The following is a 21,722-nucleotide window of genomic DNA, read 5'->3' as shown; positions in this document are numbered from 1 at the left end:
TTTTACATGAGTTGAAATCGAGATCTCGGAAAGAATGAAAAGGGAAACGTAATATATCCTGGGAAGAGACATTTGGTTATGCCTTCATCTCAACATCCACACCACTGCCGCTGGCCGTGCTTGCAGCTTGCTGTGTAGGCTCAACCTTTCTCTTCTTCCTACTCGGATTTCCGGCGGCTTGGACATTGTTTTGAGAGGGGAAAACTCGGATCGCATGGAATATATAGCCCTCAGCACAGCCACGTCCGGTCATCATCGGATGCGTGCGCCCAGGGAGTACCTGCCAGGGGCGTATACGGGAAGTCTCAAGTGTAGGCGCGAGCAATAATGATGGATCGACGGGGAAGTCTTTTTCCAGCTCGGCTAGAGCCAGGACACTCGGGCTCTCCCGACTTTGTTCCTCAGACTGTTCCGACTCCTGCCGTCTCTGCTCCTCGATTTCTCGCCTGCGGGTGATGTAGGCTGTTCGTCTGGGGGTTGAGTATAGATCGATCAACTCGGTTAGGGGCTCGACTGTCGGAGAGTAGATGACGACCGGGGCTGAGCCAGCAAGCAATGGGATACCATGCTTCATTACACTAGCGGGCTCCATCAGAGTTGCCACAACTAGACCATCGAAGTCGCCTGCTCGTGTTTCGTTGACGACCTTTTGAACTCGAGCCCACCTATTGCGCTTGCGGTGGTACATACTGCGCTTGCTGGACTTATAGGTAGCCAGTTCTTCGTCGGGGATAATAGAGGGTTCGTTGGAGTAGATAGCGTCTGCTTCTGGATCAATGAGTTGCATCCAGGATACTGACTTCAGGTGGGCGAAGAGAGGGTGTGATTCGTCTGGATTATCTTGGTCGTAGCCGAAGTACTTAAGTAGAGATAGATTGGGTTGTGTGTTGGCATGAAGGACGGTAATGGTGTTCTCTGATGCGGACATTTGGTGGTGACGCCGACGTTTGGCAGTAGCACCTTGTGATTCCTCTGCTCCACCAGGCACACCTGTCTCTTCCTCATATTCCCCATCATGGGGGTATAGGATGCCCATTCTTTCTGCCATTGCCGCAATTACTAACCCTCCTGTTTCATCGACAACCAGGTAGCGACCGTTGGGCCTTGATGATAAAGCCTGCTCCACTGAAGTATTTCCGGCATGATGGACATTGCCCCAGCACCCAACGAGGCCGATATGCTCATCGCGCATTTCCATGGTTTTCCCGGCATCCTTCTCTTCCAACATATAGTTTGTAAGGAGGCTGACATCCATTGGGAGGACGGTGAATCGCTTCATGTACTTCTTCCGTTTGCGCAGCGTGTATTTGGCAAGCGAGAATGCGGTTTTCTGGTCCAGGGCGGAATGAGATTCCAGCAATTTGGCGATAAGCTCTCTGCCTGCACCACCAGACTCCCTTTTGAGCGCTTCGATCTCTTCGAGTGTCATCTTCTGAGTGGAATTGTCGTCAACAGTCTCGCGATTCGTGCGCATCGGGGCTTCATCGCCATCCATATCCAGCTCCTCGCCCTCTCCATCTGCCTCTCCCGAGCCCTCGGTTATTAAACTTTCCGCATGAAGCTCTGCTGCTGGAATGATGCGCAATTGACTACCCTCGCCGGGAGTTTCGAGAATTTCGAATGTCAGGTAAAACGGACGACCGATGATCTGGTTTGCGTTGAAACTTCCATATTTTCCTAGGGAAATAATCCTGACAGGATATTTAGTAATTAGAACAAATGAAAGGACATGTAGAGACCAAGGACAAATGTTACAAGCAGCTTGAATACATACGTATTGGGTTCAAGTTTGGTGATCTTCGTCGTATCAGATGGCAGTCGCAAAGCGACGAATTGATTAGGACGGACAAAAGAATGCATTGTGCTCCCTATGACCCAAGGAGAAATTATAGTGAGTATTGGACTAGCGCATAGCACTAATTTATGTCGACTGAAGGATAAGGCAAATGAAAATTACCCCCGGTCGAGCAACTGATTCTATTCAACAGCCCTCAATTGCATCGATAAATCGTCTTTTTTTCTTTTCCGATGGATAGCGCACGGACCAGACGAAGCTTTTGATCCCGCGTTAGTCCCAAAGCAGCACGGAGCCGGAGCTATATTAATCCCAACAGTAACGTCATTCACACATGACTGTGGCTGGTGCCAAGTGGAGGGTATGTGGCGCAGCCAAGCGTGGGGTTACCTTATAGTACGTAAAATACACAGCCCTGTCACTACAGGTGCCGTGTTTGATGGTAATCGGGCGTACAACTTCTCCTCACCGCCGAAGCCACTCCGTTATCGACGATAGCAGTACTTAGGTACTCTTCTAGCCAGTAAAGAATCTGGGTGCCTGCTATCATTTTCTCTTTAATTTGCAATCAGGTTTTAGCTCTCAAATCCTTTCTCTTTCTCAAAGTGCCTTCTGGGGCAAAGCATGGATTTCGTCCTATATATTGCTTAGTGCTACCATCTCTGCTGCTAAGCCTTGCATATCGCCCACTCCGCAATCATCGGCGGCGTTACGTATACATTTCTGATTGATCCCAACAGTCAAGGCCCCCAGGGTCTTTACCATGGCCTCTGATTATTGACGCTTATTGTCTGTTCATGCATCGGGCGTTTTCCAGCCGCCTATGAAGTTACACCATTGCTTGCTTCAAAGCTATCAGTGAGCATTCACATGCTGCGCCCTTGAATTGAATCGGGGCGCCTCTACAACTTATTCCTTTTAAATACGGCTATTTCAGGCTCAAATTCGCCTTCATGGTCTTGCGAAAACAACCTCCACCTCGTCTTGATTATTCTAGCAAATGGCATGGTCGTATTGAACCTCGTTCTCAGACCTCACCGACCGCTAAATCCGCGTCATCCGCCTCCCCCAAACGCCTGACCCGTCCTAGGCGAGCTCAAAGCTCACCACAGCCTCGTCGCATCCCATCAGTGGAATCGATATTTTCCCCAGATCTAAATACATCGCCAGCGTTTGACCTAATGCCTTTAGAACAGGCGCAGAGGTCCCCGGTGGCGACCTCTTCCAGCGAGCCCTCGAATCCGTGGGCGGATGAATTGGTGGAAATACCAGACCAAGGGCACCAAGGATATTCCGGACCAAGGTCACCGCAAACCCATTACGGCTCCCATGGAGAACATACGGATGGAAAGATGGAAAACCGGGTACCTCCCATTCTTGTGGCTGGGACGCAGCGCAGGATGGCCTCGAATGACTGGCAATCGAGCCCAGGCGTCGACGATAGTTCTGAATGGGAACACTTAGGATCGTCGCCGGTCCAGCTGCAATCTAATAATCCGTTCCTTAAATCTAGACAGCCTGAACAAAACCCATGGGGAAACAGTCAGCTCCAACCTCCACACGGAGCCTATGGTTCGAGAGCAGCTTCTCTGACCCGGGAGGATGCAAGCGATCGCACAAGCCAGAGTATGTCCACCATTTACCTGTTCTTACCCTGCAATTTGATACTTATACCTTTTAGATGAGGGCTATATTCCTATGACAGCTCGCCTGTCTCTTCTCGACGAACCAACGCCGGAGTCTCCATGGGCTGATGAACGCCCCAGGTCCGCCATGCAGCCTCCTGAAGTACCCATTGATCAACAATTTGTCCATGGCCAAGAATCTCGGACGTCTCAAAATCCAAATTCCGGTCAAATTCCAATGAAGGTATATTTGGCCGATGGTCAGGTTTATGACGGAAATCCCGGCGCTTCTGCTGCTCCTTTTCAAGCGCCGCAATCCACTTTTCATGATAGCCAATATGACTATCCGCCACAATATGACCAGAACCACCTTGGCCATGAAAGATTGAGCCCAGGGGAAGGAATTCACACGCCTTCTGCCACTACTTCCAGCGCCACCACCCAGTCATCACATGAACTCATAGATTTTGATGACACCCCTAAACAAGGGGCGCCGAATGACACAAGCAGAGCTGCATCGTCTGTATATGATACCGACGTGAATATGCAGGCTGGACCCCAGGGACAATTACAAAATGCACCATTAGACACTGCTGCACCGACTGCTGCACCGACTGCTGCACCGCCCGTCCCTCAGCGTACTAATGTTCCGGGCCCCAGTACGGAGCAGCGTTCGTCACAGCCAACACCCAGTGTCCAGAATTCTGAGGTCGACGCCAATCGAATTAATGATGAGAGGTCTGAAACATACTCGATCCGCCACATAAACTGGACTGATGCCACCGGGAAATTACGTGAGTCTCCAGTACTGGTTCAAAGTAAAAACGGACCGTGCCCTTTGCTAGCATTAGTCAACGCACTTGTGCTGCGTGCGAGTCAGGACAGCCAGCCCCCTATTGTCAAGGCTTTGCAAACCAGAGAACAGATATCTCTGGGGCTTCTGATCGAGGCAATGTTTGATGAACTGATCACATGCCTGGGCCCTGATGATGACTTCCCGGATATTGAAGCTCTCAGTAAATTTTTGACAATGCTGCATACGGGCATGAATGTGAATCCACGACTCACACTGGTATGATACCTGCCTTATCTAGTGCTGGAATTTCTGCTGACTTCTACTAGGAATCTGAAAATGCCGTTGGCTCTTTTTACCAGACGAGTGATATCCGCCTTTACGGTACCTTTGGCGTGTCGCTGGTGCATGGCTGGGTTGCGCCTCCCTTGACCGAACCTCATGCTGCACTGGTGCGGGTGGCTCAATATCACGAAGATGTTCAGATGCTGCATTTCCGCAAGGAGGAGCTCGAGGACCGGGTTTTCCGAGGGGGGTCGCTCACGCCAGAAGAGGAGCAAGTCATGGACGATATTCATACCGTCCAACGATTTGTCGACATCGAGAATCCCACGCAACTGAGCACATTCGGGCTAGATCATCTTACAAAAACATTGGCTCCAGGATCCGTATCGATTCTATTCCGCAATGACCATTTCTCTACCCTTTACAAACACCCGCAATCGCATAAACTCTATACACTGGTTACAGATGCCGGCTATTCCAGTCATGCTGAGGTTGTTTGGGAGTGCCTTGTCGATGTGAACGGTACTGACGCTGAATTCTCTGCGGGCGACTTCCGCCCTGTAAGCCATACTCCGCCTGGAGCTTCCGGCCCAGCTGGTCCACGAGGATCAAGCAATCGCCAGGTTCACGATGCTGCCTCAAGTGAGCAGAATACAACCTTGACACCACAAGAACAGGCCGATGCGGATTATGCCTATGCCCTTTCCCTCCAATTCCAGGAAGAAGAAAGAGAAAACAACGGGAATAACCGAACTAGGAATCGACCTGCTTCTACGCCCCACTTGCCCTCAGGCCAGCCCCAGGCACTGCGCGGCGATCATAATCGATCCTCGAGTGTAATGAACAGTGGTGGTCGATTCGAGGGACGACGTTCGTCCGGACCTGATGAAGGTCCTCCACCCTCATATGAACAGGCATCTACGAGTCCGGTGTATCACACGCCCCAAAGAACCCCCGCGGACTTATCTCGAGAAAATCGCCATTCAAGGAACGTTTACGGACGGCGACCGCTACCCTCTGCTGTGACAGCAGGACTCCCGGAGCGGCCCAAAGACCGGAACAAAGACTGTGTGGTCATGTAAGGCTTACGTCTTTAGCATTCTCCGGGGCGCGGCTTGCTAAATATTCATTATTGAAACAATCGGTGGCTTTCTTTTTAGTTTTCAGCTTTTTCTTTTCTTCGCAACTATGTTTCTTGTTTCCTTTGCTTTGGCGGATTTTTTGATGACTGGATGACACGATGCTATGTACTTTATATAGATACCAACAGGAAAGACTATTAATGATATGTTGTCTCAACTAGCTGTCCACTCAAACCTCAAATTAGAGACTAATCAATTGATCAGACAGGATTCACGGCAATGAAGGATGATGTACTGCAGCCTGTAGCACTATTGTCAACAAAATCCGGTTTAATCCCAGCTTTTGATCCTGGCAAAGTTGATTAGGCTGGTGAATCGGTGACTTTTTATTAGTCATCAATACGGATAGCAAGATAAAGTAGAATGGAGCATGATGTCAAAATTAAATGCTTGCTGGAACCAAACAATAGATCATGGCTATATCTATATACAATGCCAATCGATCATGAGAAGCAATTCAACGCAGCATTACGGAAATCTTCGAGCAATCCCCTCCATCGACATTCACCTTTAGTCCATCTGAAGTAACATTTCCTTGCTTGTCATTCAACGTGTATGACTCGACGGCCAAAGGCAAAGCAACAACACCTCGAGTACCCTCCGGTGCACAGATATCAATCGCGATATTCTTCTTAGAAGCAAACTTCCAACTACCACGGATTACACCTTGGGGAGTCGGCACCCGGCCTTTAGCCCATGATAATCCGAGATTAAGCACAGAGGGTCGGAACGCCCATTGTTCAAACCCGGGTGTTGTGGGCTGGATACCGAGTACGTACTCAGTGAATACATATGTAGGGGCCGCGCCCCAGGGGTGCGCGTGAGACGTGTAAAGATCCAGACCCGGTCGACCATCTGGGTAAAGATACTCCCATGCTGCCCCAGTGTAGTATTCATCCTGGTTTATCATTGCAGCCCAAAGGTGATTTAGAAGGACGTCGATTGCTTCTGCGGTGGCGTTGTTGGGGGTGGAGCTAGAGCGGCTGTGTTGTAAGAGTGCCTCGAGGAGAAACCCGGAGAGGTTGGGAGATAGTTGGGTTTCTGGGCCGCTGGAGGTGGAGGTTGAAGTCTTGTATCCGATTCCTAGTCGTAGAGAGGAAAGGGCAGCGATGGATTGTTGGGCCTGGGTGTGGTTGGCTACCCCGGCGAGAATGGCAAAGGCGGTTCCGGTCAAAGAGGATCCGTTCATAGAGGGCAGGCTTTCACCGTAGGTGCCTAGATGAGTGCTCCATAGCTGGCGGTTGATTGCGTCGGACATATTATTTGCAGTGGTAGTCCAGTTTGAGGCTGTTTGAGAATCTCCTACAGCTTTGGCGAGTTCCGCCATGTTTTGGAGAGTGTAGACGAACAAAGCCGAGGGAGCAGTGCCATTGCCTGAACCGACAAAGAAAGTACCGGGAAGGGAGAGAGAAGCAAGACCAGAAGCATCATCAATCAGTGGGAGAAGTGCCTCGACTCCCTTCTTTGCCTGTGACCAGTGCTGGTGCAGAAATGCATCATCGGCAAAGTCAATATAGTAACCAGCAAAGGCGTTGAGGAACAGCATCTGGTAATCGAGGATACCGAAGGATTCGTACTCCATTGTGTATTTCGCCGCCTGGCCCATCTCTGGCGACATGGAGAAGAATCCCTCATATGGACCAGATGAAGCCTGTCGTGCCAGGTTAAAGGCCAGAGTTCCGTTGATGAAGTCCTGGCGATATGTACTCGCAGAAATGACACGATATGTGTGCGTAAAGTCGCCAGACCATACTAATCGATCCCGTTTGGCTCCATCTAAACAAACAGGATGAGTGTTGGGCATGGCGCCGAATTCTTCCAGCACCGAGTTAGAAGTCATGGGGTTCTGATACAACTGGGTTCCATTCTGCGCATATACCGTGACGTTTCTGACAAACGCCTCCTGATCCTGGTATGGTCCAAAGGCCCAGGTGCCGCCTGTAAGGCTGGGAGGACCTCCGATAGAAGCAGTGCGTGTTTGCAAACCGGCCAGCGACACGAAGACTGCTGGGTGATCATTTATTGAAACAGAGTAACCGGTCTGGTTGATGGTAGTTGTGATCTGATACCAGTCCCCTTCTGTGATGTTGAATGAGAGAGGGAAATACACGGAAGCGCCTGTTGGCAGCGTTGTCTGATTGACCAAGTTGTATCCGTATCCCACCACGAGCGTGTTTGGAGGTACCAGAGTGCGATTGGTGTTAAGAAAAGTCGAGCCTGGTAGATACTCGCTTGTGAGGACAAAATAGGGACCATATCCACTGACTCCGGAAGCAACCTTCCAGCCAGTTCCTCCTCGAACAATCTTGGAGTGGAAGACCATGGTATAATTGGAATACGATGCACCCGCAACCGACGGGGCCGGCTGTTGGCCACGAAGAAAAACACCATCTTTGGTGACTTCCCAGGTCGAAGGCGCTGCCCCGCTAGCAATGCAGGCTTGCTGCACCGTACGGGGACCCAAGGCCCAGAGTTCGTTATAGTGAGAGTTGGAGGATTCGAAATATCCGGGCAGAGCGTCTACATCAGTTCGATCATTACCGGATCGAATGCCAGTACGGCAAATCTTGACGTTTCCTTGGCCGAGCAACCGCAATCTCTGCCAACGAAGTCCACCTTGGATAAAGAAGGATTGCACACGACCCGGTTCGGTGACATTGAAGGTTTCGACGCGGAAAGTGTTGGCCAGCGCGTTGGAGAAGGTCCAGGGGCCGTCCGCAAAGGGCAGTTCTAAAGCATTCTTAGTCTCTGAATATTTGGCCTCGATCTGGACAGGGTCTGCAATTGACTGGACATTGAAGATGGGGAACCCGCCCACTTCGGTGCCATAATCGAAGGTCACGACTGCATTGGAGGAGGAGAGAGTGATGCAGGAGGAGCTCGACGCATTGGCAGCGTAGTCCTTTAAGCTAGACGCTGTTTGGTAGCGTTGGGGATACACGATGGTCTCCCTGTGATAGAACAAGGTCAATTGAAGATATTTCCAGATTTCAATGGCAGCGACACATACCGTTGTGCCGTCGTGATGGTCGATGCCACCCAAATCCCCCACAGCCACGCCGAGTGATTCCACAAAGATCGCATCCTGACTCCTGCAAGTCAATCCAGTCGGTCAGAGGAAACTGATGAGTGAGAGTGGGGATTAGCAGCATTTAAGAGCGATTCAGTCCATCTTCACATCGGGAGGAACCGAACAGCATCAAAAACACCCCACACTTCCGGATGCCCCTTGGCCTGGTGACATTGGGACAGGATGGTGTTTGGACGTCGCAACATCTTCTCCACCACGTGTGGATAGGTCCCGCACGGTGGCCTGCCTGGTTGAAGTGATGATCGTCTGCGGAGGAGTCGATGAAACTGGTTTGCCTGGTCTTTTCCGGCTGTGAGTGAGAGGGTGAAGATATCTCGGGGTATTGCAAGGCGAGCCTCGGATAATCCGAGTTAATTAACCAGCCGTCCAGCGCATGTCCATGGTTTTGGCTACTGGCCTATGGTGCCTGAGACATAATTAAAATATTGAGAAATAAGAATTGAGAGTTGAGAATTGAGTTCCAATTGTCTTGGCTTGCTGAATGGGAATAATTGTCGAAATGAAAAATGCTGTCCGGGTTGAATGACTGCCCACTTCCCGACGTGGGCAGGAATCAAACACCCAAGTCTCTACAGAATACATTTGTTTATTTTAAATCCCATGAAAAGTAAATTCTTGAGTCATAAAGGTTTCATTAATTCTGTCATTCAAAAGTCGATCAGGACTTTTATATAGATAGAGCATTAGTGGTCATAATAGATCGTTTTAGCAATCCCAGCATTAGTATAAAGTCTTCGGCTCCCACAACGGAAGATTGGGATCATATTTATCCCAAACAATCTTATTCTTCTCGTCAAGATGCGCCCCTTCATCAGTGATGGGGATATCTGGGTGTGTCTCCATCACTTCATGGTGACTCATCCCCCACTTGTCGCGGGGAATCCACAATGTCGGGGTCTTAGCTGTAATGCAGGGTTCAAAATAAGCATTCAATCTTTCCTCCTCCGAGTATTTGATTTCCACGTGGTCCCGACGGACTTTGCTGCGTAATGCGGCATAATCCCGGTAGAGATTAGGGTGGAACCATTTCCACACCTTCTCTATTTTGGATCCCTTCCTGTTGAAGGAGACCTGAGGATCTTGTTTAGACTGCAGGAATTCTTCTTCAGTGTCGAGGGACCGAGGAAGAAAGGAGTTCAGTGGAGCGAGAGCTTCGTTGAGAGACATGTGAGCCAGCACAGTGAGGATAGTGAATAATATCATGATTATAAGAGGTCCGACGGCTCCACGGATGGCGAAAAGACCAATCATGCATATGTTGGCTAGATAGATGCCCGTCAAAAAATGTTGCAAGGCTCGAGGGTAGACGAGGCCTTTTGTATCCACTTCAATGTCGTATACGAATAGGAAGTTGTATCGATACGCTTGGTATACCAGGAAGAAACCAAAAGAGGCGAACCCCAAAATCAGAGGAGCGATGCAAGAATATGTCAGTGCTGGTGATTATGTATTAGCTGGTCTGCTGCCCAGAGAAAAAGGAGGAGCAAAGTGAACCCTACCGATCACGCCCATGTTTGTGAACAGAGGAAACACGTTTCCCCAACTAATTCCACCAAGTATAGCCCAACGTTGGTATATGTGCCGAGGGGAGCGATCGAAGAAGGTAGCAATGAACTTGAACACCAGCGCACCACCCACCTGCACGAGCGCCATGGAGCTTGTTGCCAGCCCCTGCAGAAGAAAATAGGAAATGTAGAAATTGGTCGCCTTCGGCAGGTTTTGAGCCAGGAGGTCCTTGGCCGACAAAGGGTCCTTAACAATTTGGGCAGTGGCAGCAGACGCTGCGGAAGTCAGTGTGGTCACCAAAAACACCTGAACAACTTGAAAGCAGAAATGTGCGCTTTGGGTGAAAAGCTCCACGCGAGCCAAGGAGGGAACGCCAGCACTTCTGGCAAGAACTAAACAGCAAGCCATTAGCAAAATCCAAGCCCTATAACAAGAGGATATATACCTCGACAAATGATGGGGACTAAAGACATCAGAAGCACAAGAGCGGCTGAAGGCAGCAATCCGGCTATCGTTCCTTTAATTGCCTCGGGGAGTTTGTCGATAAAACTCAGGAATGGGAGGATGCTAGTAAGGTAGGTAATGTTGGAAATGGTCCCGACAATGGCCGCCGGAATCGACCAAAAGATAACCAATGCAGCAATACCGCCCTTAACCAAAAATTTGCGCACAATTCGCTGCCACCAGCTGAGATTCAACGCACCCCAGACAACCTCCTTTGGGGAAATCCCAATGAAACGGGGTGTCATATGAAGTGGTTGGTGGTGGGACAAGGTTTGAAGAGCAATCTGCGCGTCAGATTGCGATTCAAATTCAATGAACACAGCAGACAAAAGTTTGACATCCCGGTTCTGATGTTTTATTTGCTCCGAGTCGACTTCCTCCGATACCTCTGTCAGCCGAGCCCGTAGCCAACGGATAGAGTCGACTTTCTTTCCAAACAATCCAATGCGGTGAGTTGGTCGTCGAACCCTGTAAGACCACGCTGAACCTGCCTCAGTATCCATTGAGAGATCCGAGGGAATTCGCCCTTTGTTAAGTACTTTTAGTCTAGCAGAATTTGCATTGCGAATCAGTTTGGTCTCGGCACGCTCCAATCGGTAGGCCAGAGTGTCTCTCTCTTTGACCTTCTTCTGTAGCTTTTTGCAATCGGAAGTGATCCAAATTCGGCGGATAGAATTGCCAAAAACCTGATGCAGTCTCTCTTCATTCTTGTAGTCCTCCGGTACAGACATGAACAGCACGGTTCTTGCAGAGATCCGTTCCACACACGCGGGAGAATTAAGGTAAGTCTGTCGTAAATTGGCATAGAATATGCTCTCCCGTACAACGACATAGAAGACGAATGCTGCGAAGAAAATGAGTCAGCGTGCTACCACTAATGACCAGATTTGACCCACTGAAGTAGACACACGCCATGATGGCATGAGAATAATATCGCATCGGATTTTTCACGTTACTAAAACTCAGAGCGTCCAACTGAGTATTTCCTTCGCCTCCGGTAATGTGGATAGGGAGCAAAACGGGCCATGTGATCAGACATCCAATGAAAGTTGTAGCACAGAGCACTCTCAAAAAGCGAAGAAAGAGATATCCATCCATCGAGGAATGGTGAAGTACATGGGAGTCGGAAATTTTGAAGAACTCCCCGAACCAGTTGACAAAGCCCGAAGGTAGCTGTGGAGTCCGTTCACTGTGATGCTTTAAGTATAAAGATCCTCTAACAGTAATGGAAAAAGAAAAAAGAGAACAACATACTGTTTATGTAAAGACGGCAAATGACTTCTGGGAGCATACCACCGAATCTGGGTTCGTCGACAGATCAAGAAGAGCCCAAACCAGAACGCTGCAACAACCAGGGCGGGAAGAAGTGTGCTCAAAAACGCAGTCAGCGAGGTTGAGTTGTTAACTCCCAGGTTACCTAGGGCGTCGGAGGTATTAGTAGATGCATTGCCCCGAGATGAGCCAACGTTGGGGTCATTGCTCGGATCCTGTCAGTTGCAATGTCAGTATTCATGTTTTGAGAGTGGGTTAGTTATTCAGAGATTCATTTCCGTACAAGCATGTCCGTACGCTTGGCCATAAGGCCATACAACACCGAGTCGACCATGGCGTATGGAAGCGAGCAGACTTGTGGTCCTCTCTACTTGCGACTGGGGAAAAAGGTTGCCCAAGGCCCAAGGGGCTGTCAGATTATAACTAGTATCTCTGAGAAGACAAAAGTCTGCTTGCCATATTTCTGGATCGGCCCGCTCCCCACTCGCAAGTCTGGAAGGCATGGCGCAGTACTGAGTATGGCTAAAGCGTGTTCGACCTGTCATTCGACGTGCTCAGTGCTGGCGCACATAGTTACATACTCCATGGCTTCATCGAGTATGTCCGCACTTCAGCTCAAACCTTACAGTGATTTCCATTGGTGGGTCGACTACGTCCAAATGTTCAGGATAGGTCTAAGACCCGTTGTTTATCTCGTTTTCTCTGACTAAACCCTCGTGATTCGTCTATCACAGTGGATAACCGATCCATAGAATGCCCGTGTCAGGTTGTCAGCTTTGGTTCGTCCAAATGCGTGCTGATCAGGGGGAGGCAAGAGCCAGTAAAGGACAAGGAAAATCGGGGAGACTGGAGAGAAACCCGTCCCCGTGGATCACGCATAGGATCGGCTCCGAGAAGAACACCATACGTGAACTAGTGACCCATCGCGTCGACGGCGGGTGGACTGGTTCCTAACTTGGATGTAGTGCCGCCGATCAATGCGCTACGTCTTCCACAGGAATGCATTTGGAGAACACCTCATCCCATATGAAAATCTGGATATATCCCTGCTATGTAGCATAACAAATACCATTCTAAGCATGATGCATATCGGCGAATCGTTTAGGCTGGTGGGATGTTCTTGGTTTGACAAAGACTGGCGAGGATCTTGACAGGGACGAGGGACCAGCTGGAATAATCCTCAATTCTCTAAAAGCAATAATTCTCCATTAGCGCCCTCTGCACGTCCAAAATGACACAATGTCACAATCCCACTCACTCGGTTCAACACTGAACGCACAAACGCTAAGAAAGGTCAAAACTCGATGGCTGGACTAACACCGGCCTTTTCGATGATTGGATGTAATTAGATTCTTTTTTTTTTTCTGGCGTGTGGTTCTCGTCAATCTTCCCAACCTTGCTTCTCCACGATGCTGATGACCTCTCAGAGTGCGTGAAATCTAATCGTCACGGCACTTGTTTTTTTCTATCCAAGTGCCAAATTGTAAACCGTGCTACGCTGTAAATCTCTGACATGGTTTGAATGCCATATCAACGCAAGGGATAAAACTTTGCCCCGAGGACTTTTTTTGGCCTCGATGTGGTATCATGCGAGTGCTAAGGAGAGCGACTCGTAGAGAATGCTGAGGTGGTAGATTGCAACATCAAGAAAAGTGTCGAATCCTGAAACGATTTTGGGCATCCATGAAAAGTCCGAGGGTTTGTCTTCAAGCCTCCAACCCCCAAAGCTCAAACGAGTGGCCTGGCCTTTCCTTTCTGTTTAGTCTGGTGTGATTCGTTTTGGAATGTGTTTGAGGTGCAGGTAGCCTGCAGATGAGGGGAAACTCGAGTCCAATGGGTCATCATCATTCTTCTGGGTAATTTGTACGAAGGACCTGTTCCCTATTCAGAAGGGAATGCAATGGCTCAAATCTGGTTGGTAATAATATGACGGCCATGGTGGTGATAGGACGAAGGATGCTTGGGACAAGGGAGAAAAGCGCTGCTTCTTGCAGTTGCAGGCCGAGTTCTGGATGTCTTGTGACTTGCTCAATTAAGCCCCTCCTGATTCGCTGCATAGTGACACCATAACAGCTCTAGGTTTTCTTTTCTTCTATTTTTTTTTTTTTATCTGATCGCTTTCCGAAGATATGGTAAGACATGGATATCCCTACTAGTTATGATAATGACCTTCACGATATCTGTTCGTATAGCCAACTAATATTCCATCAGTCCAGTACACCATTCTTCCCGCAGCACTGTTATATATGTACCCATGGCTATTCTCCCACCTTCAATGGCATTGTTGCTCTGATTCCACAGCTAAATCGATATTTTCAAGATAAATTCCCGGGCGCTGCTTGTCCTTGGGCAGACAAATATTCAAGGGTTATTTCAGTCCGATGCGAGGCACGACGACGTGTACTTCGTAGGAGTTTTAAATTGTCTTGGATGCACGTAGCCTAAAGCAATCACTTGTCTCTGATATAACAACAGTGCAACCGACATAGGACTACGTACCCAAACATTCCTGCAGTGCCATCTCATGCAACACATGGCCAGCCTTACGTTCATCGTACAAATATTTGAGTAGAAAGGCTTGCGGTGTCCACTGCAGTAAGATGTTTCTTTGTCCTGCAGCTTGAGTGGTCTGGATGATTCCATTGATCCCATTCGACGTATGCTTGTTCCACCAATTTTGATTGTGTTACCTCCACAATTTCGGGTAGCTCCATGTCTGGATCTGAAATATGAGGGATTAAAATAAGTGATTCGATTATCTTGTCGTGATTTCGCGAAGGGTACTATTGTTTTATCAGTACAAGGTTGGATCTATATTTGTCGACATGAGGAGAATTCGAAGCGTCTCAACACCACCAGGGTTTATCAAAACCAAACAAACTGAGTCAACGAATAGAACATATATAGTAGTCTACCTTAATCAATTTAAACATATATGTATCGCCAACCTGTTTCAGCAATTGCATAATCCCAGTGATATCATGCCCAGAGGCTGGGGTCAGGCGGTAAACAAAGGCAGTATACAGACAAGAGACAGTCGATGCAACAATTTCCCGAACAACCATGGCGAACCAGCTTGCACTACTGTCCAATCTACTGGAATAATGTCTCTTGAACCTGAGGGCCAACAGAAGGATAAGCAAGGAACCACACCCGACCCTCCAGAATCTTCCGCAGCTCTGTCCAAATTAGAATCGAAACAGCCGTTCCCCCCTCTTTCCGAGGATGACCTTGCGACCACCACACAAGATGCGCAGGACAACAGCTACCCAGAGGATGATGAGCAAGACATCACATCACCGATATATGGGGACGTTGAGGTAGAAGACGATGCCGATTTTCAATCGCACTATTCGTTGGAAAACCAATCGCTTTCGGACGCCCATTCGGACTCCGAAGAACAATCTCCAGAAGATAATATCGCTATACATCATCCTTTTCGACAGTCTTCGAGCTCACTCCACGGACCGAATGCATTCGCCCCGCCGTTCTACAATCGCCCCCCAACACCTTTACCACCTTCCCCTTCGTTGACATCTCTCCTTCGACCTCCTTTCTCTACTACCACATCTCGTCCCACAACCCCTGACAGTTCAGATGTCGAAACGCCCAACGACACCGAGGCAGCTGTTGCAAAGTCAGCACGTCGTGCGACGACGGTGCCTCGCGCGAGCCCGAAAGTACCGACGTATGAATACTATGGATTTGTTTTATACCTCGCATCTTCATTGGCATTTTGTGAGTAGAACTCGGATGACTGTAGACGGAGTCATCGGCTAATCTTGACACCCTCTCTACACAGTGATTTACATACTATGGTCATATTTACCATCTCCATTTTTACATCAACTCGGCATCTATTACTATCCGAATCGTTGGTGGTCGCTGGCCTTTCCTTCGTGGCTGGTCATGTCCATTATCTACATATTTGTCGCTCTGGCATCCTACAACACCGGATACTTGACACTGCCAATGAATAGCATTGAGAATGTCGTGGATGAGGTTGCAAATGTAGCTGTCATTGATGGCAAAGGCCGACGGCGACCCGGAGGTGCTACCAGGATGAAACCAGGTGCAACTTCTTATCAAATAATGGGACCGCAAAACCGCAAAGTCAACTGGAAGGATATCTGGAGTGAAGGTACAGATGCCGTGATGGATATCCCAGTAGGAGGTGTGTGCGAAGTGTTGTATGGGCCAGAAAGAGACGACGAAGAGGTGTCTGAACATCCACATGGGTTTGTAGGCAGTCAGAGATCATCTCGTACAGAAGATATCTAGATAAATGGCCAGTGGTCCCAAAGTCTCTATGCTACTGTACTGTGGATTTCCAAGCATCGATTTCGTCTAAAAAGTGTTGAAAATCGACCAATCAGAATAGCGGACCATATTGCCTTTATCTGTTATCACCACGTGATGTGGCAAGCCTTCTTCCCCATCTGCGTATCGATAACACGATCCCTTGGGCTGTATCGAAATCCCGCGAATTCCGAGGAGTATTGGGGCGAAGCAACGATCTATAAACAGCAAGAAAAAGATCTGTCCACTGGATTTGGAAGAAATGGCGACCGACCGGCCTTCAACTCCTCCGCAGTCCGAGGCTGGGAAGCCCGGCGAACTTCCTCGAGGCCCTCTTACACCGGAACAGTTGCGGAGAATTGTAAGTATAGATAGATCTGCCATGGGACTTCGAACTTGATATATCTTATCTGATATGAACCGCATAGGAAGTCAACCGCATGAAGGCTAAAGCCATCCGAGAACAACGTGAGGCAGAGGAGGCAAAGAAGTCGACAGCCTCGAATGTTCCCAACACCACGCAAAATGCAAAAGGCGTCAAGCGGTCATACGGCTCGATGACAGCCTCCGACACACCTTCTACGGTTCGAGATGGTCGCGCCAACACTTCGAATCGACCCCTGGATGCAATCAAACCCGCCCGTAATTTCACCAAATATGTCGAATACGATTTCAGTAAGATGACGGATACGAAGGGAGGGTTTTTGACTGAAGAGGACGATCCATTCAACAAGGCACTTCACGTGCGAGATGGGAAAGCGGAGCAGAAACCGGCGAATATGACACAAAAGGAATGGGAGCGGCAACAATTACTTCAGGCCCTTCGTCGAGATCGTGCAGGGCCCTTTGAGCCGGGGCTTAGCGTGCTTGATGACGCTAGCAAGCAGAAAAAGTGTCGTGAATGCGGGCGCCTGGAGATTGATTGGAAGTGGGAGGAGATGCTACATTGTTGCGTCTGCAACACCTGCAAAGAAAAATATCCGGAGAAGTACAGCTTGCTTACCAAGACTGAAGCAAAGGAGGACTACCTCTTGACAGACCGTGAGTGAAAGAGAAAAATGAACGTTTATTGGCCCAATCCATACTAACGTGTCCTCTTCCACAGCCGAACTTCGAGATGAAGAGCTACTACCGCACCTTGAACGCCCAAACCCACACAAGTCGACATGGAATAACATGATGCTTTATCTGCGTTACCAGGTCGAAGAGTATGCGTTTTCACCGAAGAAATGGGGTTCTGCGGAGGCTTTAGACGCCGAGTTTGAACGACGCGAGAATGATAAAAAGCGACGGCGCGAAGCCAAGTTCAAGACAAAACTTCAGGATCTTAAAAAACGCACCAGGGTTGATGCATATCGGCGGAACCGCCAAGGCGCTGCAGGAGGCCAATTTGGCGATGATTTGGGAGGCGGAAGACATGTTCATCAATGGGGCAGGTCCATCGAAAATCCAGAAACTGGAATTGGAGTCAAGAAGTGCGTGGACTGTGGAATGGAAGTGGAAGAACTAGAATTTTGACAGATCCTGCTTGTCCTGTCCTGTACAATACCCTGTAGTGTTACTTTTGACGAGCCCATGACTGAATACGATCAACATGAATATAGACAGCAGATATCATCAGCTGACAGGGTCAATTAACCCATAAGATGGAGTAACAAAGTAGTGTCATTATTTTGTAAAAGCATAGTGGAATCAGTGTAAGTGACCCATCACCGTTGTCGATCCTTGGCGACTATTTCTGCTTCCATTTATCCAGCGCGCCCTGCAACAACTGCATATTTAGTGACGATCGCTGCCTGTCTTCAAACGAATGAAAAGACCGGGATAAATTATTCTACTCATCATTTTTTACCCCAAGTTCTCTCCATCCAACCCACGAGGTCAACCCAAACGGGTTCCCGCGTTCCTAGGCGCTTAAAGCGGCTAGACCATTCGGCGCCTGTAGGAACCAACCACAACCCAGCGGCAGCGGTGCCTTTCCCCGACCTCAGCGAGGAGAACGCGCGCCAGCTTCCAGTCCGATTCTCTCGGCTCGACCAGGAGTATCTCTGACCGTCTCCTTTTCCTCCGTGGATCGGATTGCTACGCCTTTCTTGTTCTCCCCGCTGTTTATATCGGTGTTGACACGGCCTGGGATACTTGTTTCCTGCCATCGACGTCCGCCCTGACTCGCTTACTTACATCAACAAACCAAACAAGTTCGGACACGAAGTTAAAACCACCCAAAGCTCTCTCCAGACTCGGCATTCCTCCTCCGTCCCTCCCTCCCCCCAAAACATTGCGGGTTGGAGTGCCCTGGCGCTTCGCAGCCTCTTTGTTGCTACAAGTTGTTTCGCGTGTTGATTTCGCATGGCTTGGCAATCTCCCTCGGCCATGGCTGGGGGTGGAGGCTTTCCCGGGGCCGCGGGTGATGGAAGTTCCAATGGCGGACACCCCCAAGGGACAGAATATACGTTGCAAGGTGGGTGATTATGAGGGTATTAAAACTGTTTTTCGGAGCTTACAGCGTTTGTGATCCAGGGGTGATGCGATTTCTGCAGACCGAATGGCACCGACACGAACGAGACCGCAACGCATGGGAAATTGAGCGCGCGGAAATGAAGTCCCGTATCGGCAGACTGGAGGGTGATGTTCGAACAAGCAAGCGCTTGCATGAATCGCTCGGAAAGCATGTTCGGTTGCTCGAAGCCGCGCTGAAGAAGGAGCGTGAGAAGGTCAAGAAGCTCAGCAATAACGAGAAGGTCGAGGATTTGAGAGACCCCAAGGAAATTGCCCGCGAGAGCATGAACGCATTGAAATGTATGGCATATTTTCTGTCCGTTTACAAACTATCCCAGATTTCGCTGACCTTATCTAGCTCAACGTCCAAAGCCGCTTATGGACGCCCACGACGAAAACCAACCCGAGTTCCAGCAGGAAGATGAACGCGATAAGTCTCGCTTATATTTGTCCAAATGCTCGCAGGAGGTATCCTATCATGTAATTCCGACGGCGAACCCTCACCCCGAGTTGAGCGACCCGGATCTTTCGAATCACATTTTCGGAAACCAGCAGCTGTCTCAGCAAAGCCTTGAAGAAGCATACATCCACCAGCAGCGACAGAAGCAGCAACAGCAACAGCAGCATCAACAACAGCATCAACAACAGCATCAACAACAGCATCAACAACAGCAACAACAACATCAACAACAACAACAGACAAACCACATGATGGCACGAGAGGTAGCACTTCAGAACCACCAGCCTGTTGTGACCCACTATGCTGAAAACCCCAATATGTCTCGCGCACAAAATCAATTTGGTCATCCTTCTGCGCCCAGGGATGTCTTGGAACGGAGACCAATTGAAATACAGCAAGCCCCTGTGACTGCGATGGAAAATAGAAGGCATATTCTTGACAATGGCATGGTGGACGAGCGTGGCCTTCCCCTGACCCAGTCATTTGATGCCTATACCGCACAGGTGGCTGTCAAGGAGATACCCAAACCTGAACAGGTGGAAGAATGCTCGGACGATACCGATGGTTGGAATTTTGACGAGCCAGCCGGCCCAGAATCAGCTTCCGAACAAATCCCGCCTCACCGACCAGATACCGACGCCTTCCCGAACGCCAACTTCGTTCGCTCGAAATCGCCGTCAAAGGGCGGCTCGCTTTCGCACCGGAGGAAGAGCTCTGGCTCAAAACGGAAGAGCGATAGTGCCGATAATGCTACCGCAGCAACAGGACAAAAGCAAGATCCTGTGTTCAAGGTGCGATTTGCACTCCGAGGACATTTGGACGTTATTCGTTCCGTGATTTTCACAGGAGGTGGCAGCCCCTCGGAACCAGAAATCTGCACATGTAGTGACGATGGAACAATTAAAAGATGGATCATTCCTGCGACCTTTGGTAACTTTGGTCCTCACGGTGCTGGTTCAAGTAATGACTTGGATATTACGAGCTATTTCACCCACCGTGGGCATGTTGGTGCGGTGACCGCGCTGGCTGCGTGCTCCCCGTCCCAGAACTTCTCCAATGGTGGTCGTACCCTGGGCGATGGTTGGGTATTTTCTGGTGGACAAGATGCTAGTGTGCGCGTTTGGGAACGAGGCAGGGTTGATCCCAAAGCCACCTTGGATGGACATACAGATGCTGTCTGGGGTCTTTGCGTTCTTCCTGGAACCGCAGGGTCCGTGTTTGGAGACTCCAGTGGATCGTATGGAGGGCCTGACCGGGTATTACTGGCATCTGGCGGTGCCGATGGCAGAATATTAATCTGGGCCGTCAGTGCACCTCCTCTGCTCTCATCGCCTCAAGCAGGCAATCGACGGGCTGGCGGCAGCCGACGGGCCAATTCGATTTCATCTGGTTCCAACTTCCCATCTTCACCACAACCTAGCGTGGCAACTACAACGCCGTTCCACTATACACTTGTTCATCAAATCATCCGAAACGAATCTCCCTCGCCGACCTGCATTAGTCCATTGTCTCTTGCCGGAGTCAACTTTGTTGTTTCCTACTCTGATGCCTCGATTCTTGTCTACGACACAAGGACAGGGGAGGAGGTTGTGGGAATGGCAAGCTTAGAGACATACGATGGTACATCGTCTACTGGTGTTAACTCCGTTGTTGCAACCACCGTTGGGTTCGATGGCTCTGCCAATCTAGATCCCAGTCGGACGATGGCGGAGGAAGAAGTGGTACACGGCGCGACTGGTTCGAGTGGTGTAGAGGGCGTGATCATTAGTGGACACGAAGACAGATATATTCGGTTCTTTGACGCTAATAGTGGTATGTATCCTTGATGCTTCTGACTGGAATCCTTGACTAACATTTGTGCCTGCTGTAGGTCAATGTACTTATACAATGCTGGCCCACCCGTCTGCGATTGCCTCCCTCTCGCTCTCTCCAGATGGGCGTGAGCTAGTCTCCGCTGGCCACGATGCCAGCCTGCGGTTTTGGAATCTCGAAAAAAGAAGCTGCACCCAGGAAATCACCAGTCACAGGCTGATGCGTGGTGAGGGCGTGTGTGACGCCATCTGGAGCCGTGACGGCCGTTGGGTCGTTAGCGGAGGCGGCGATGGAGTTGTTAAAGTCTTTTCGCGGTGATGAAATTTCCGACCTCTGATGTATGATCTTTTTTCTTCTTTTATATCGTCAACCGATAATTTACGCCGCTGTTCTTTGGTCGCATGAAATGGATGAGCGATTGGTCAGTTCTTGAGCATTTGCAATGGTGTCAAATTCCCTGCCCGGCACATGTTCCTTTCTACTCCTGTGGTTCTAGCTTTCTATTATTGATAATCCGCCATTTGTCCCCTTTGATTCCTTTTGCAATGATTGTGTTATCTGCCCCATGTCCTTTTCCTTCTACCCCTCTTGCATTCCCCAACGCTTTTGTCGTCCCGTTTGTCCTTTTTGGCACATGGG

At 49.4% G+C, this 21,722-nt stretch overlaps 7 protein-coding genes across 7 annotated transcripts; 4 read left to right on the top strand and 3 right to left on the bottom strand.

The window, feature by feature from the left end:
- Nucleotides 1–76: 76 nt before the first annotated feature.
- trm6 (tRNA 1-methyladenosine methyltransferase subunit GCD10) lies at nucleotides 77–1,860 on the bottom strand (the record flags this gene model as incomplete). The annotated part of the gene is made up of 2 exons (XM_040828560.1): nucleotides 77–1,691; nucleotides 1,775–1,860. The coding sequence occupies 2 exons, from the start codon at nucleotides 1,858–1,860 to the stop codon at nucleotides 77–79; spliced, it is 1,701 nt and encodes a 566-aa protein (XP_040686424.1).
- Nucleotides 1,861–2,298: 438 nt separating this feature from the next.
- ASPWEDRAFT_42768 (MINDY family deubiquitinase) lies at nucleotides 2,299–5,855 on the top strand. Its single transcript, XM_040835858.1, has 3 exons — nucleotides 2,299–3,421; nucleotides 3,477–4,492; nucleotides 4,543–5,855. Exons 1-3 carry the CDS (start codon nucleotides 2,749–2,751, stop codon nucleotides 5,578–5,580), a joined length of 2,727 nt encoding a protein of 908 aa, XP_040686423.1. The 5' UTR covers nucleotides 2,299–2,748; the 3' UTR covers nucleotides 5,581–5,855.
- Nucleotides 5,856–6,008: 153 nt separating this feature from the next.
- On the bottom strand, nucleotides 6,009–9,073 carry ASPWEDRAFT_137125 (uncharacterized protein). The gene is made up of 2 exons (XM_040829359.1): nucleotides 8,651–9,073; nucleotides 6,009–8,591 (listed from the first exon to the last, which is right to left on the bottom strand). Exons 1-2 carry the CDS (start codon nucleotides 8,722–8,724, stop codon nucleotides 6,098–6,100), a joined length of 2,568 nt encoding a protein of 855 aa, XP_040686422.1. The 5' UTR covers nucleotides 8,725–9,073; the 3' UTR covers nucleotides 6,009–6,097.
- A 378-nt stretch (nucleotides 9,074–9,451) lies between these two features.
- On the bottom strand, nucleotides 9,452–12,347 carry ASPWEDRAFT_174190 (putative DUF221 domain protein; the record flags this gene model as incomplete). The annotated part of the gene is made up of 6 exons (XM_040831190.1): nucleotides 9,452–10,167; nucleotides 10,231–10,629; nucleotides 10,683–11,585; nucleotides 11,638–11,930; nucleotides 11,996–12,228; nucleotides 12,297–12,347. 6 exons carry the CDS (start codon nucleotides 12,345–12,347, stop codon nucleotides 9,452–9,454), a joined length of 2,595 nt encoding a protein of 864 aa, XP_040686421.1.
- A 2,770-nt stretch (nucleotides 12,348–15,117) lies between these two features.
- ASPWEDRAFT_115305 (uncharacterized protein) lies at nucleotides 15,118–16,294 on the top strand (the record flags this gene model as incomplete). Its single annotated transcript, XM_040828573.1, has 2 exons — nucleotides 15,118–15,751; nucleotides 15,816–16,294. 2 exons carry the CDS (start codon nucleotides 15,118–15,120, stop codon nucleotides 16,292–16,294), a joined length of 1,113 nt encoding a protein of 370 aa, XP_040686420.1.
- Nucleotides 16,295–16,486: 192 nt separating this feature from the next.
- On the top strand, nucleotides 16,487–17,937 carry rad14 (DNA repair protein RAD14). Its single transcript, XM_040835857.1, has 3 exons — nucleotides 16,487–16,673; nucleotides 16,741–17,353; nucleotides 17,418–17,937. Exons 1-3 carry the CDS (start codon nucleotides 16,575–16,577, stop codon nucleotides 17,828–17,830), a joined length of 1,125 nt encoding a protein of 374 aa, XP_040686419.1. The 5' UTR covers nucleotides 16,487–16,574; the 3' UTR covers nucleotides 17,831–17,937.
- Nucleotides 17,938–18,685: 748 nt separating this feature from the next.
- ASPWEDRAFT_174187 (cell differentiation and development protein Fsr1) lies at nucleotides 18,686–21,401 on the top strand (the record flags this gene model as incomplete). The annotated part of the gene is made up of 4 exons (XM_040831189.1): nucleotides 18,686–18,773; nucleotides 18,833–19,111; nucleotides 19,170–21,083; nucleotides 21,142–21,401. The coding sequence occupies 4 exons, from the start codon at nucleotides 18,686–18,688 to the stop codon at nucleotides 21,399–21,401; spliced, it is 2,541 nt and encodes an 846-aa protein (XP_040686418.1).
- Between the last annotated feature and the right edge of the window lie 321 nt (nucleotides 21,402–21,722).

This window comes from Aspergillus wentii, assembly GCF_001890725.1.
Source record: "Aspergillus wentii DTO 134E9 unplaced genomic scaffold ASPWEscaffold_6, whole genome shotgun sequence".
Lineage (NCBI taxonomy): Eukaryota > Fungi > Ascomycota > Eurotiomycetes > Eurotiales > Aspergillaceae > Aspergillus > Aspergillus wentii.
This window is presented reverse-complemented; position numbering and strand designations above follow the sequence as displayed.

Excerpts from the sequence above, each read along its gene's own strand:
- ASPWEDRAFT_137125 (XM_040829359.1), bottom strand. The coding sequence starts at position 8,724 with ATGCGATCTTTGTGGAATCACTCGGCGTGGCTGTGGGGGATTTGGGTG. Across the intron at positions 8,592-8,650 it reads ACCATCACGACGGCACAACG|GGAGACCATCGTGTATCCCC; the intron begins GTATGTGTCGCT and ends GTTCTATCACAG.
- rad14 (XM_040835857.1), top strand. The coding sequence starts at position 16,575 with ATGGCGACCGACCGGCCTTCAACTCCTCCGCAGTCCGAGGCTGGGAAG. Across the intron at positions 16,674-16,740 it reads CGGAACAGTTGCGGAGAATT|GAAGTCAACCGCATGAAGGC; the intron begins GTAAGTATAGAT and ends TGAACCGCATAG. Across the intron at positions 17,354-17,417 it reads GGACTACCTCTTGACAGACC|CCGAACTTCGAGATGAAGAG; the intron begins GTGAGTGAAAGA and ends CCTCTTCCACAG.
- ASPWEDRAFT_42768 (XM_040835858.1), top strand. The coding sequence starts at position 2,749 with ATGGTCTTGCGAAAACAACCTCCACCTCGTCTTGATTATTCTAGCAAA. Across the intron at positions 3,422-3,476 it reads AAGCGATCGCACAAGCCAGA|ATGAGGGCTATATTCCTATG; the intron begins GTATGTCCACCA and ends TATACCTTTTAG. Across the intron at positions 4,493-4,542 it reads TGAATCCACGACTCACACTG|GAATCTGAAAATGCCGTTGG; the intron begins GTATGATACCTG and ends GACTTCTACTAG.